General features: G+C 44.5%; 1 protein-coding gene across 1 annotated transcript in view; it reads left to right on the forward strand.

Moving 5' to 3' along the window:
• Positions 1 to 3,242: 3,242 nt before the first annotated feature.
• The window catches only part of nrg3b (neuregulin 3b), a 158,911-nt gene continuing 146,653 nt past the window's right edge, over positions 3,243 to 15,500 (forward strand). The window contains exon 1 of the mRNA XM_084002049.1: positions 3,243 to 5,331. Coding sequence (XP_083858175.1) covers positions 4,488 to 5,331 — 844 coding nt within the window. The 5' untranslated portion in view covers positions 3,243 to 4,487. The remainder of the gene's footprint in view (positions 5,332 to 15,500) is intronic.

A 15,500-nucleotide genomic window follows, 5' to 3' on the forward strand; every position in this document is an offset into this window, starting at 1 on the left:
ATGAACTATATTAATATTTATAATATGTACAATTGCTAATTATGACAATTTCACACAACTCCAATAGGATGCAATTCTCAAGTAGTGGCTTCTTGGGTCACTGGTGTGAACTGCTTGGCGGAGGCATACAACCGCGACGGGGTAATTCTTAGTTAATATTATGGACGAAGGGAATAATCAATACAATGATGGATGTCGGGTTCGTTTATGCCCACAGCGTGAGGTAGGTGAGCAACAGAAGCACAGGCTAAACGTCTTCATGCCGATGTTTTAAACCTCATGCACTGGAGGCTGACTGGTCTAGCTTACAGCCTTGGTGTGGAAGATAGACCATAGGAGGCCTCCTGGACATCGACAGGATAACTGACACAATGGACACTCCTGCAGCTGCCCAACGGTCCATAAAGGCATAAATATCCCCAGACCAGGAGACTCCGAGTGACCCAGGGGAATAGACCAGATGAAATGATACGTCCTTCTTGTGACAGCCCTCCAGGCTCAGGATAAGTGAGATAGCAAAGAGATGAACTTTAACCGACACCAATGGGCATTCATCAAGAGCAGCATCCTTAATGGCTTCCTCCAGGAAGCTGAGGTGAAATCCCTGGTCCCCCACTCAGGAATATGGAGCTTTACGGGCACCTGACTCAGTCATAGACCATAGTATTATATCGAATTATAGAGTATATCATCAATAGCTTGTTGGCTGTACACCTCTCTCGCTCACAACTCATTTTCCCAAACTGTCACCGTCCTGTCAGAAATACACGAGACAAATAATCTCTGAGAACATCAGCTTCCTCTGCCTCCTTTTACCGCTTCTCGTGGCATTTGGAAGATTCCACGCCGCCTAAGAAAAGCAATCAAGATTGTGGTACTGCATGGCCTGTTTCTCACCTCAAATATTTTCAGAAAGATATTTTAGTGTGTTGTTTAGCTGTAAAATCAGAAGGTTTATGCTAGCATCTCATTTTACAGCTAAACAGTGCAAAGCAAATATGAGAAAAAGTATTTTTTATTAAAGTTACTAACTATAGCTCTTATAGTCAATGTTTTATATTTTGTATTTCAAAATTGGATGGATGCCACTGTTTGATAAATATTTAAGATAAGCTGTTCTACATGTGTTTATTTTTATGAGAGACATAATAAAACAATGAAAAAAGCTCTTTATTTGGTAAAGCATTTATATTCTTGAGCAAATCTCATATAAATGTTTCACTCTATCCCCTTATTCAAAAAGACAGAATGATACACACTTGAAATCAATATTTTAATGAGTCTTCAGATATGTTTTTTTTTTTTCTCCCTGAGAATCTTCAAATGCTTGTGAGGGGTAAAAACAGCACAGTGAAATCCTGAGAGGGAACGACTGTCAACAGCCTGCCAAGTATAAACGTATCTTCAGAGCGGGACAATACCTTTACTCCTTAAGCAGTAGACAATGCAGCCAGACTCATCAGACGCATTAGCAGGCCCTAATGAACAATGGGATCTATACAGAAATATGAATAAGCAAGGAGATGTCACAGTTGTGTCAATGATGTTCTATTATTTATGGAAATCAATTGGGATAGATGACCTTGGGGCGGTGCAAATTGTGAATTGTGAAAACACTGCATTCAAATTGGCCTTGTTTTGGAGTCATTTGGGGTGTGTGAGTAGTTTGAAATGGCCCTTTTTTTAGCCATAAGCAGATTCCGATAGAAATTAATGATATTTGGGATTTTGTTGCGATAATGGCAACGTTTCTGATCTTGACCTGTATTGCAGATGCTTAAGGAAGTTGCGTGAAAAAATATACCAATTAACTTCCCTCTTTCTTCACACACACACTTTCTTTCAGCCTCATTCATACACGCACCAGTATTTAAGCCTTGTTATCAAAGCACATAGCCACCCACTCATTCAGCGATTAATTATTTTTCTTGAACTCGTAGATTACTCAGTTTGATTTGTTTTCAAAAGAGGCAGCATGAAACAACGCCACAACCCCACCTTATCTCGTAGCAACAACGACTGAGAAACGAGAGTGAACTTCTGGGTGTTCTTCAACGAGCAGCTACAGACGCTGCGTTTGGGGGCACTTTGTGAAAGTTGGTGACACTAATGACACCTAAATGTGTGATTAGGCATTTAACAACTGCAACACGTTTAAAAATAGCTTCTTTAAGGATTCGTATTAGTAGTAGAATCAAGGAAAACTGGGAAGGCACGCTGTTAAAACGCCGGCATATGTGTCTCCCATGATGACAATGTGTACAAAAAGGGGCTGCGAGTAGGGAATGTTACTACTATTTCAGGGTTTTTTAATGCACAAAACTGTAACATTACATGGATATAGAAGATATTAGATTGATTAGTATCTAAAATATGTATACACTATTTGCTGCAGATTTCATTGCACCGATGTGTTCCCTTAAACTCTGTTATCCATGCATGGCTCCAATATGTCGCAGGCTTGTTTTGAATAGAAACGAATAGCCAACCTTGTCCAATTAAAGGAGCCTTGATTCCAGTGTGTTTTTGCTCATATTCCACTACCAGTAAAGCCATACTGCCCATAAAACCTTGTTGGCTGTGCGCCCAAAGCACTAGTGTCCCTTGTGAACTGTAAAATAAAGGATTCATCTACTGCCCACAGGAGTATCAAATTGAAGTAGTGCTCTAACTCGCCCATAAATTATAGAGCCAGGTGTTTGGTTTGTTTGCTCTTGTGTGCCACTGGTGGAAGACATTGGGGTGGCGCCTCCCTCCTCCTCCCTCCTCCTCCCTCCTCCTCTCATCCTCTCCCTCCCTCCCTCTCACCGCTCCCTGGGGTGTGTCTATGGCAGCGCCTCTCCTCTCCACGCCGCGCGCACATCTGTGTGTGTGTGTGTGTTAGGCGCGCTGCTGCTGTTGCTGCCGCCTCCTCCCTCTGCCTTCTATCTGCATCTGCTGCAGAGCTTAGCCAACACGCATCTAGGCTCCCTCTCTTGTTTTTTCCACCACCTATCTATTTTACCGAGCAGAATTTCCTTTCTTTCCTTTCTTTGTGTGCCGATGAGGGAGTCAGCGCACACTTGCACCCGTGGAGTCTGGGGGTGGGGTTGGGGGGGGGGACAGATGGGCCAGTCACTAGTCGTTACTTTGGAGTATTGAGGACGGCGGTGCGAGAGCGCCGGATGGGATAGGAGCCGTGAAACCCACATCACTCACCGCGGATTGAGCAACCCCCACTCCACCCCTCCCCTCCACCCTCTCTCTCTCTCCCTCTCTGTCTCTCCCTAGTCTGCAGCCTCCAAGAACAGCCGCCGCATCATTTTTTCAGAGCAGCAGCCCCCTCCCTTCCTCTCTCCCTCCATCCTCTCTTCTCTCCATCTCCTTTTTCTGCTGCTTGCACCACTGTGGGAATGCAGCGGAGGTAAACGAATCGTAGCGGCTTCATTTCCTCCCCCCCTCGCCGGATCTAGACAGACAGAGACACCAGGCTGTCACTTTGGGAAAATCTGAGCGGTCGGCGTATAGGGATTGGACCCGGATCCGTTGGATTTAAGCCCGCTACCCCGGGCACCGCCAGCACCACCCCATCTCATTGGCTGATCACATCAAGATCCCATCTCCCTAGCCTGGTTTTCAGTTTGGGTGGCTTTCACCGGGCTCCCCTCCCATACACTGGATTACCGACAGCTGGAACGACCAAAGGGTGGCCGGGCATGGAGAGCTATTAGAGGCAAACTTGAAGTAGCCGACAGAGACACCTGCAAGAGGGGAGAAAAAAAGGGAAGCTTTTTAATGTGATGTAGAAGAGGTCGAATTAACTTGAAACCCACGAGAATAAAGGAACAATAAGTGGTTTGTATTTTTGAAGGAGCTTATGCGGCCGATAATCAAGCAGCTGAGAGTGGAGAGGGGTGCTGCCGTAGCCTCGGTTGTTGATCTACGCGCGCACACACGCACATGGATTTACAGCGCCAGCCCGAAGCGGATCGATATCCTTCTCCGTTCTTTTTACGTCGGCTTTTTTTAACAAGGGGGTGAAACATCCTGGGATTTATCGTCGCTTCGTTAACGCTGAACTACAGCGAGGTGCCCCCCCTCCCCCCTTCCCATCCCTTGCTTCGCTCTCTCACCTGTCCATAACCCGCGTGCTGGTGTGGAAGTGTGTATATTCTTGTGCACATTTGTGTGTGTATGTGTGTGTGTGTGTGTTTGTTTGGTTTGTTGTCCGCCAGAGGGAGTGTAGGTTATATCGCTTGTGTATGCGTTTGAGTGCTGTGCCAGCCTTTGATAACAGAGGGTGAATGTGAGTGTCTGTCTGCATTAGTATTTGTTTCATGTTTGTGCATGTAGATATATTTAGGCTTGGTATTGTGTGGGTACGTACTTAAGATGCCCATAATTTCTTCTGCACCACATCCCCCTTCCTCGTATATGCCCTTGTATCATCTGGCCACCTGTTTGACCTCCTGAACACCCCCAAGAGACGAAAAAAAACCTCCGGCAGGATGAGTGAGCGTTCCGGTACGAGCAGTCTAGCAGCCATGACGCTGGAGGAGCCAGGGGCTGAACAGGCATCTCCCAGAGCCCCGGGCCCCCTCCGCTGCGGCCCCTGTGCTGTGTGGCCTCGCCAGCAGACCTGGCTGTGTGCCGTGCCCCTGGTAATGGGCTTTGTGGGACTGGGACTCAGTCTCATGCTGCTGAAATGGATTGTTGTGGGATCAGTCCAAGACTATGTTCCCACTGATCTGGTGGATCCCAAAGGTAGCATTGGACAGGACCCTATATTTCTCTCCAAACCCAGTGCCATGCCCAAGGGGCCCGACATTTCCACAGCCACCACTACTTCAGCTGCCTCCACCACTGCGATGGTGTCGACCACCACGCCGCTAGCTGCAGATGGTACGGCCCCAGTGCCAAGAACTCGATCGGGGCCACCGGCAAACCACTCAGCCAATGGCAGCACTGCCAACGGGGATGGCAGTCACGCCCCTCACCTTCACAACCGCATTGGCACCCGCGTTAGTGGGACAGCGGTCACCACCTCCACTACTCGCGCCACCCGACTCACCCCGCCACTCAGTGGTAAGGAGGTCACCCCTCGCAGCACAGTCAGAAAAGGAAGCAGCACTGGCAATGGACGTAACGGTGCCGTCAACTCAAAGCCAGGGCAGACATCTGCCACCGTCACCACCACAGCATCCACCACAACCACAGCTACCGTGAAGACCACCGCCAAGGCACAGCCGACCACCTCCCAGCCGGGAGCTCCAGTGAAGCCCACGTCGCGCTGGAATCACGGGCGCCAGGGCAAGGGCCCGGCCACACGCCCACACCACCGCTTCCGAACACGTGAGTTCACTTGTTTGGGGTTCATGGAGATCTGTGAGGGAGTGCTGTTGTGCGAGGTTATGTATGGAACTTGAGTTGAGTATTCCACAAGAGCTCTTTCCTGGCCATTTACAGTAATAATAATGGTATGTCATTATACTTGCCACAGTTGTGACTGCATAAAAAAAAAAACTTTTTGTCAAATATGCTTTGATATGACTCATGGTCTGAGAATATACAGCGTTTCCTTTTATATCCACATGGAAAGCGGATACTCGGGCAGCTTAACATTAATCGTATTCATTAGCACAGACAGATATCAGGGGATATTCTCAGTATTCTCGCCCCTCTCGTCTTTATCTTTCATTTGTGCATTAATCTGATATGAATCTTAAGGGGGGTTCAACACACTGGTTTAAGTACAGGGCCCCATCTTGTAGAATTCATTTTTGTTTTGTCTGCTTTAGTCCGGACGTGAGCGCCTCCTGATGTGTGCTGCGACCAAGGACAACATATTTGTGTTATGAAAACAAATAACGGAAGCTGGTGAGGTGTTGAAGTGGGAGAAAGGTTAGCTCTCACCTCCTGTCTAGAGGAATCAGATACAGCAAGGCCACACATCTCATTTAGATCAGTGGATACTGGCAGCGGAGTGTCGCAGGTACCGCTTTCACACTGCAGGGGTACACTGAGAGGGAGAGAGAGAGAGAGAGATGGAGAGAGAGAGAGATAGATAAGGCTCAAAGGGGAAAGTAGATGGATGTAGGGATGAGAATAAGGTTGCAAAGGACAAGTGGATAGAGATGAGGTCGGTAATGGAGAAAAAGGGGAGAAATGCTTTGACAAGCGACGGGGTAGAAGAGGACGGCGAAGGAAGGGAGAGAATGCAGGAAGCATAATAAAGCAGGGGGATGAAGAATGGAGAGCTCAGTAGAGAGTGATGGCAGATGCAGCGGGCTAAGTGAGGGAATTGCTTGAAGAAGATATAGGGTGTAACGCAGGGGAGCTTTGCATTTTTCGCATATTTAGCATTGTGTAAAGAAAGAAGGCTCTCTGATTATTCATTCCACAAGAGACATGTTTTTAACATCACAAGCTTTCAGATGTGGGTGGGGCCAAATGGGAGTGTAATCATGAGTACTGCCTATGGATGACTACGTCGAATTTTTATCCTCAAACTCCAGGCGCTGTATTTAAAAAAAAATCCTGTTGCAACATTAATGGGCAGCTTTGATTTCGAAAGCTGAGTTTTGGTTTATGATTGTCTATCTTTTGCTATGTGATTCACTACAGCCTCATGTAGTTACACCAGCATAAAGGATCCTGGAGGAAACGAGTGCTGTGATCAAAATGTAATGGTAACAATATGAGCTGAGTGGATTTACCATGGGAGGCAATTATGCAATTGTCAGTCTCCTGGTTTTTCTCTCTTTCAGCAAAGTGCTCTAGAGAGCAATGACAAAGAGCTAGCATGAAATCTGAAACCTTTATTTCTCTACATTTATGGTGTGGATCATATGTTTGGACGGCAGTTCCGGTTGACTAAATAATATCCTGTCATTTATCAGTTGGAAAGCGTCAATGGCATCGATTCCACAGGCAAACAGTGATCAAGTGGCATCATTTTGTTCTTCTCTACCTCAGGGCAAATATCTCCAGTTTAGCTAAGTGAACATTGGATGTTAAATGGCATTTACTCTGGTTGTGGTTGAACAGCTTTAAAGAAAATATAATAATTTTCCCTGTTTAACGAGAACATAGGCTGTGGTCGACTTGAATCCATCGACCAACGATGCACTCCACTGGTGACAGAAGTATATACGTGCCAGTAGACAGTCCTCAGACTCCTCCTACAGCATAATCCACTGCTCCAGATTCAATTACGTCACTTGGCAAAGAGCTGCCAAACAGCTGAAAGCTGCCAAACCGGGCAGCCCCCATCTGTTGGTACTGTATACTGTTAAAGGACACTGCCTTCAAAAGCTAAAGCATGCTAAGTGAAGTTAATAAAAGCTTTCACATATTTAAGTACTTTTCATCAGAGGCTGGTGTCCTTGATAAGTCCCGAGCCTAAATCTTGACATCATGCCGAGTTAGTCCAACCTGTAGAATCTCTCTCCCGGCGTTGAGTGAATATGTTTAAGGCAACAGGTGGAACTCTACAGGCACCAAAACACATCTCAGCTATCCACGCTGTTCAACCCGATATTTTAGCATGCTCGATGTTACCAAAGGTAAACCAGATCTTAAAAATGCAAGCCTTAAGCTATAAACTCTCATCCCCTTTCTTGAGAATTGTAAAAGTAATAATTGATTAGGTCAAAAACCTTCATAAAAAATATATATTTGTAGAAATATATCCTGTCTGCTCCTAAAAGAACGCCTTTGAGTATCTTCAAAGCAATGAATAGTGTTACTTTAATAGCTAGGTACCACACTAGAAAGTTATGGCCAACATTTAGATCATAACATCAAAGTTGAGAGCTGTCGAGAGACAATATATTATTATACACCTTTAACGATCCATTAAAAATGTTCATCAACCTTATAGCATTAAAAAAATCTGATATTTATTTTAAAAACAATATGCAAACAAATAGGGAATGTCAAGTGGGAAGTAACTCACTCGGCCTATCATGATAAAGTGATTTTTTCAATTGGCATTTCAATACATTATGATGTTGAAAAATGACTGTAGTTCTTACTCAAATCTGTGCATAATTGAATCGCTGTCATCAAAGACTGCAGGCTGATTACTCGATGTATTAATAGACATCTGTGGTAGAAATAATCAGGTTTAAGAAGTTACCTCTTCCCTAAGAAGACATCAGCAGACTTGAACCTGTGCCTGTAGTTGAAGTTGAATTTGCCACATTCACCCATTTTTAGATGTCTTAAATGTTTTAGGACAACTGTGCTAATCCGCAGCTGTAAATCCATTGATTTATATAGTTTACATGATCATAAACTGTCATCACTTCCAGTATTTGTGAACGATTTTAATTAAACCGGCTCAGACAACAGTAAACGTTCGGCAACGCGGCTGGAATTTAATGGTTAGTGTTCAGAGTGGACCTCTACCCTTGTCGCTGCGTATCCTCCCAAGGCTACGCTTTGTGTTAAATGGCTTTCTCGTTGCTATTTTATTCTTCCCTGTGCCTCATATTGACATCGTTTCTATGGGTTAAAATATTGAAGCATTCTCTTTACTGCAAATTACTTCAATTCTCATACGCCCCTGTGCCATTCATATTCTTTCACACAACCCTCGTGTACAGCATTCATGCGCTGTATTATATGCAAACATGACCACGGTATCCTCAAACGTCAAACACTGGCCTTTCAAGAATGCAGCTTCTTCTAAAGCAATGCAGTGTATTTAAGGATGCAGAGAAAAGTCTAGGCTGATGATGTAACGCTGTGTAAAACATGCTTTCAGGTGCATTTACTCACAGTCATGTGAGCTCATATTTAATGTTAAATGATGCTCTTTTGCAGTCATACTGTATGGTCTCTGGTTTCACATAATCTGCGTATAGGAGGCAGGAATATGATTTTTTTCCTACGACTCATTTCTACTGCTCCTGCTGTTTGGTGCTCTGTCCGTTGGGGATAATTTGCCTTTTCCTTTTGTCCCTTTCTCCCTCACTCTCCCTCTTTCCCCCATGGTTATTGTTCGCACTCAGAATGTCATTGTATCCCCCCCCCTATCTATTTTTGCTTTGCTTTTGCGCTTTCTATCTCCCTTCATACTTTAGCTCCTCAGCTCCCATTCATGAGTGGAAAAAACTGGCACACTTGTGAACACAAAGACGAGCATGGAGCACGCGTGTGCCCGGACCCATACTTAAGAATCTATCATTTCCTTTTGCAGTATCGGAGGCCATTATGTATCTGACTCCACTCACTACATACGAGCCCCATAGGCTCATAAGAAGGGAAATAGCAGGTGAATGGAGCAGTGCACAATGGATGCCTGTTGGGGAAACCATGGTCGCCGAATTGGCTGAGGGCCCAATTCCACTCTCTTCCCACTTGTGAGAACTCCTTCCTTAGTGAAGTGTGGTTGAAATTCCAAGCACATCTCGCTAGCCTAGATCCGAAGAGTTGCGATTCACCAGCGATTCAAAGGTCTGGCGTTGCGCTTCAAAGGAATCAATGGCTGCTTCACCCCATTTGGGGAAACAATCAAGTGAGCCAGTGCCTTAATACGTTGGACTTTGTGGGATTTTGTCATTTGTGTGAGAGCCAGACATAGCTATCAAGGCTTCTGTAAATCAACTTACTGAAACAACAGCCATTAAACCGGAACATCTGTGCATTTCAGACTTAAAACAAGGGGAAGGAACAGATGAAAAAGTGTTGTTGTTATCCCCATGGGTTTAATTTATCAGTCGGATCCTTTGGCGATTAAGAAAATGGATGGTAGATGTACCAGTACCACCAGAGTTTTCCCCGTATAGTCAATGAAGATGAGTGACTTTGACCAGCGTGGTACAGCTGACTTCTTAGCCACTGCTAATGCAGATTCTGTGATAATCATGTCAAACGGATGGATATTTGCAACGATTGGTCAGGGCAACAATAAACTCTCTCCCAAAACAGAAAACAGCTGAACAAGAGGCAAAATGTCAAACTGAATACCGGGCCGGCAACGAGATGGAGTTTTATTCTGAATAACAGGCTAGCATCATACAGCTATGGAGTCAAAAGCCAGTCACATAATATGTCGTGCCAGTTTGTATTTTCAGCTGGGAAAACACAGGAGACAGACACAGATGTCGTCGAGAAAAAGAACAAAAACGGATGTTTGTCCTGACACGCAAGCCTCTGTTTTTTGTTGTTGTTGTTTTTACTTTGTTGTTGGTTCTGACTATACATTACGCCTGCACAAAACACTACTGTAGGACCAGTGGAGCTTGTAAGGGGGGATTAAAAACAAAGATATAAATCCAGTTTGCCTCTTCACTCTCTCTCCAGGGAGGTCAGGCTCCGATTTGCCAGCCTGCCTCTGAGGCCCCTCTGTCTCTCCTGAGACAGGGCTGCTTGTTCGTTGAGGCTGGCCCAAGCAGGGCTGCTTCTGCACAGTGTGTGTGTGTGTGTGTGTGTGTGTGTGTGTGTGTGTGTGTGTGTGTGTGTGTGTGTGTGTGTGGGTGCAGCTGCACCGATTTACAAATATCTTTCTAGTTGGAAAGCAGCTTTTATCATTTCAGGCGCTCAGTTATTAAAGAGCATTTGAACCCACACTGTTTTTTTTCTTTTTTCTCCTTCTTGGTCTCAGCATGTGACTTACTTGACTTGGAAGAGCAGCTCAATGCCTCAATGTGATGTTAACACACTGAGTAATAATGGTGCGGCTGAATGAAAAGGGTTTTGCTCTTAGGAAATACCTGTCTGACACAACTATGGCCACTGTACATCAAAATGTCATTTAAGTTGCTTTAAAGAAGCTCGCTTATTTAATATGAATGGGGGGATTATTTCAGAGGAGTGCTTGCATGAACTTTATGATCCCAGTAATATAAACTATTCATATTTGCATTGCTGCTACTGCACATGTGATTCATCTGACATTGTGAACCAACCGGCTACCATTAGTGTTTCTATAGCACCTTCTATAGCGCCTTTTCAAACATCAAACGTTTCTTTCAAAAAACAGATGTATGTGTGCAAATTAATGGAACTCTGCAGCATTCTGCAATGTTGGCCCTGAACGTATAGCTAGCAGAGACACTTGACACTGATGAGCACCAATTACAAGGCAGAATACATCAGTGTTTTCAGTGGGGCTAGCCTGCAGTCAAATTATCGCAGAGTGACAGCCCGGCGAATGCTTGAAATTTTGTGGGAATTGATCCCGCGCCCTTTCTATTGCTAGTGCCGTGCTCTACCCACTGAACCTCATTGAATCAATAAGGAAGAGGGAGGGAGAGAGCCGCGAGTGAGGAGGGCTCTGAGAGAGAGAGAGAGAGAGAGAGAGCAGAAGGACAGAAATAGGGCGTGTTGGATACAAAAGAGGAAAAAAAAAATGAATTTGTCGGGGCAAAGACTGTCAAAAACCATGAGAGCATGCTCCAGAAGTAAGGATGCAGCTGCAAGGTAAAGGCATACACTCCTCACAGTTGAGCGAATGAGGCTTCGCCAGACATTTTGCTTATCTAAGACCACCATTCTACCAGTTCTATTATTATCTCTCTCTTTTTTTTTACACAGTTTGCCCTCGAGCTATTATCCATATTTGAATGTTCAAGTCTTTAATTTCAATCCTGTCACCACAATGTGTCTGCGATGTGTCTTGGACAGAACCGAATCCGCGGGTCATGTAAAGCAGTTATGTGTGTTAGGTTATATTACACGGCGTATATAGGTTTTACACGGATATAACAAAGAAAGCTTCACCACACTAACTTTTGGTGAGAAGGGCTGAATGGATCCTTTTTCAAAAACTATTCATCTTTTCTCTCATTTTTTCGCACACATTGGGGGGGATCGCTCTCTAGTTCCACCCTCGCAAATATGAGGATTTAATGTGTTTATTTGTCAGAAAACAAGCAATATTACAATGTCATTGGGTTCTGGGTCGTTATACTGGGTATTCATTTATGTAAAATAATCGATTCATTGAGAGTGAGAACAATCATGATCATTGTGCAACAAGAGAAGCGGTGCTGTAGTAGCCTCTGCTCTTTGTCCACTACTTATCATTCAGTAGGTAGAGTGGAACAAGCAATCAGTGACGGATAAACATGAGCAATATGCTAATACGCTACGTACTACACAGGGGTCAAGCTGCTAGCAAAATGTGTCACGTTGGCTTAGCGGTCCGGTACGGAGCCCGCTGCGTCACATCCAGGGTTGTGGCTCTGGAGTGTTGTTGCGTGCCACCACGTCGGATCCTTGAGTTGAGCGCCTCCGGCAACCCTCAGGTTGTGTACACATCCTGCCTGCTTCGGTTGAACTACGAACCCTTACTCACAAACATGGTCCTCACCTGAACCTTAACCTTTTGTAATCTGAAGCATAAAGCGCTTGCTGGCGGTGTCGTAAAACAAAAGTCCCTGGCGAAATGTTACTACACTCGAAGCAACCCCACGCAAGATCCAACAACAAATCTGAATTTGTAATTTAATAGTCTTAAATTATTCATTATACAGCCACCTCTCGTCTAATATTACAAACAAGGTGTCCATTACGTTCCACGTACTGCAGGCACATTCAGGCATAGCAGTAAAGCGCCGTGCTGCTGCTGCAATAGATATCTCCTGAAGTTTATCCAATGCTTTTGAGTGACATCGGACTCTCAGGCAGCAGTCGGGGGACTCGTAGATTTTTGAAGGAGAAGTTTGCTTATAAAGCACTGACTGAGGCCATCCCAGGGCTTCTTAATATCACTGTGTGATTTATGTCGACAAAATGTCCACTGGGAGGTGGCAGAGGGAAGAAGAGGCAGGGTGGGGGTTGAGGGGAGGTTAGTGGCTGAAATATTAATGTATGGGAAGAGAAACATGTGGAATGTGTGTTGCCGGAAGTGTGAATAATTGATGGAGCTTCCCTTTTATAAAGTGCTGGAGATGTCACATGCACAGCAGTCTAATGGCAGAAGGATTTAACTAGAGATAGGATTTCCAATTTTTTTTTAATAGGCTGACCTGCCAGTTCCGATCCCTGCTGATTCCAATTTTCTTTCTCTCTAAGAGCTATACTTGCCAGCATACACAAACACTGTTCTTTCAAGGGAAATTGAAATTCAATCATATGTTCATAATAAAACAGCTAGTTTTTCCAAATGCTTAATGTTGTTCCTCCCCACGGCTTATGTTGAACTTGCAGGTGTTACAAATTGTGAGCTCGGTGTCATCTTCAGTCACGCTGAAGAGCTACACCGACGATGTGTGTGTGTGTGTGTGTGTGTGGGACACAAAGCCATCGTGCAGCACCTACATTTGACCTGCAAAAAGTCAGATATCTGAGTCACCAGTCATGACCGATCTCCTGACAACCAGCCAGCTTCGACCAGTGCCTCTCTAGATTTCACTGTACGATATTTTCAAAAGCAAAGGCCTGTAGTCACATGTGGACTTTCAAACTCAGTATTAGATTGGATTTACATTTGGCTTCTTTTTGCTCATCTCTTTTCATAAATGTGGCAAAAAGCCTCTCCAATAGTCTTCATGGTTACGGATGTGTCCACAGAGAAATAAAGGTGTTCTCAGCCTTAGGGAAGAAATAATACTAATTGAAAGTAAACAGTGGGATCATTATTGTCTCAGAACATGTCTCCCCCGCTTACATATTTTTAAATTGGAGGAAATGGAGAGTAGAGAACAAATCTAAAGACAGGGTTTAGTGGTGGTGGCGGCGGCGATGTGTGTGTGCTGGGGGAGTAGTCACTCACTCATTTTAATCACATGCTGTCATGCCTACTTACCCACAAGTCTTCCACAGTGCTTTTTTTTGGGGTGTTTTAGGAATGGGTACTGAGTGTTGGCCTGCTTCTAAAACACCAAACCACCATTCGTTGTCGCAGTCATTCATTCGCTCATTCATTCATGTGCACAGCCACTTGCTGGTAGCTCAAGGGGGCAGAGATATAGTAGTGCATGTGACTGTGGCAGCGCAGAGAGGATTACAGTCCATCATATCTGATCCGAGACTGTTAGATCCCAATATTGAATTACGGACCCTGCGGGGTCTCGGGTTCCTTTATCAATTTGCAAAGGGATAACACAAAAAAGGGGGTGGGAGATGGGAGTAGGTGTGGAGCTGCTGAAGGGGTGGTGTCACTTTGAGGCAGGTTTTGGTGAGATGCGATTAGTAGTAGTTAATAGTATTTTTATATATTTTTTGTCCAAGCGACTGCAAGTGCAACTCCACTGCAATGCCATGCAAGATCTAGCTATTAAAGAGTTTGAGTTCTTCCCCATTCAGTTGGATATATGGTCCTATCCCCATAAAGCCTTCATTAACCATTATAAAAACATATTTATGGCCCCCGTACCCTTTTAAAGCAACATTTTAAAACCTGCATGATGGGTTATAAAAGGAAAGCACTGTGTGTGTGTGTGCAGATTTTAAAACATGCCCGATATATGACGTTTTTGAGTTTTATGTTAAATTACATTTCCTGTTTTAAATAGATACCCCGCTAACTATTCGTAAAGAGATGTTCTCATTCACTGTCTGCCAGGATGTGAATTTCAAACATGCACACATCCCGTCGGCATGAAAATAAGCCCCCGGTTGTGACGCGTCGCTCAGATGGTTTTGCATAAATCCCTCCTGTATCCAAATATCGCTTGATGCAACATGTCGAGATCCTGAAGTCACGACTTCCAAAACGGAGGTACACGTGTCACGCAGAACATGTGGACGGGATTTCTCATCGCATCTGGGTACATGACGAGCCCGCACCAAAGTGTGGAATTTTGCGGAGGCTTCCGGCAGTCGGATTGATTCACTGCAATGTGTGGCCGGCTGCCACCCCCAGTGACGGGAAATGTGCCACGGCGCCCCGGCAGAGATGGAGAAGCTTGTTGTGGCTTGTGGAGGTGGAGGTGGAGATGGAGGTCACCTCTCTCTTTCTCTCATGCCTCCCACCCACTATTATTCATGCCTCTATACTTAGCTTTTCTCATCCTCCCATCCTCTATTTTAAGGCTCACTCTTGCCTCTTTCTCTCTGCTCTCGGCTCTTCTTTGTGGGCTTCTTTCATTCACCTCACACTGCTGACAATATGACTAGCAGCCAATGAGAGAGAGCTCTTATCTGAGGAGTGCACCGGAAGAGATAAGAGTATCATTCATCATTCCATATTACCCTCTGTCATCACTCCCTGCAAAGGATTCCCAAGGAAATTATGATAAGGAACCAATTTCATTGTTCTTATGAACTGAGATTTTTTTATTTTTTTTTATTTCCATATATGCCTCTGAAATCCTGGAGTTCACCATAATACACTTCAATCTTAAAGCAGTACGAGCGTTAAATACTAATCATTGTTTTCTGTGACAAAAGCATGTGCACTCATCATGTGGGACTCCATCAAACCTGCTGTGGTTAAGACTCCTAAGGAAAGCTAACATTTTCCCATTTCTTTACTAGGAAACATTGTCTTTAAAAGGATTAACTGAAGCGAATATATAATAAATAAAATCAACAGTATTATGATTTAAGAAAGGTACAAAGTATAA

Source organism: Eutrigla gurnardus (assembly GCF_963514095.1).
Source record: "Eutrigla gurnardus genome assembly, chromosome: 22".
NCBI lineage: Eukaryota > Metazoa > Chordata > Actinopteri > Perciformes > Triglidae > Eutrigla > Eutrigla gurnardus.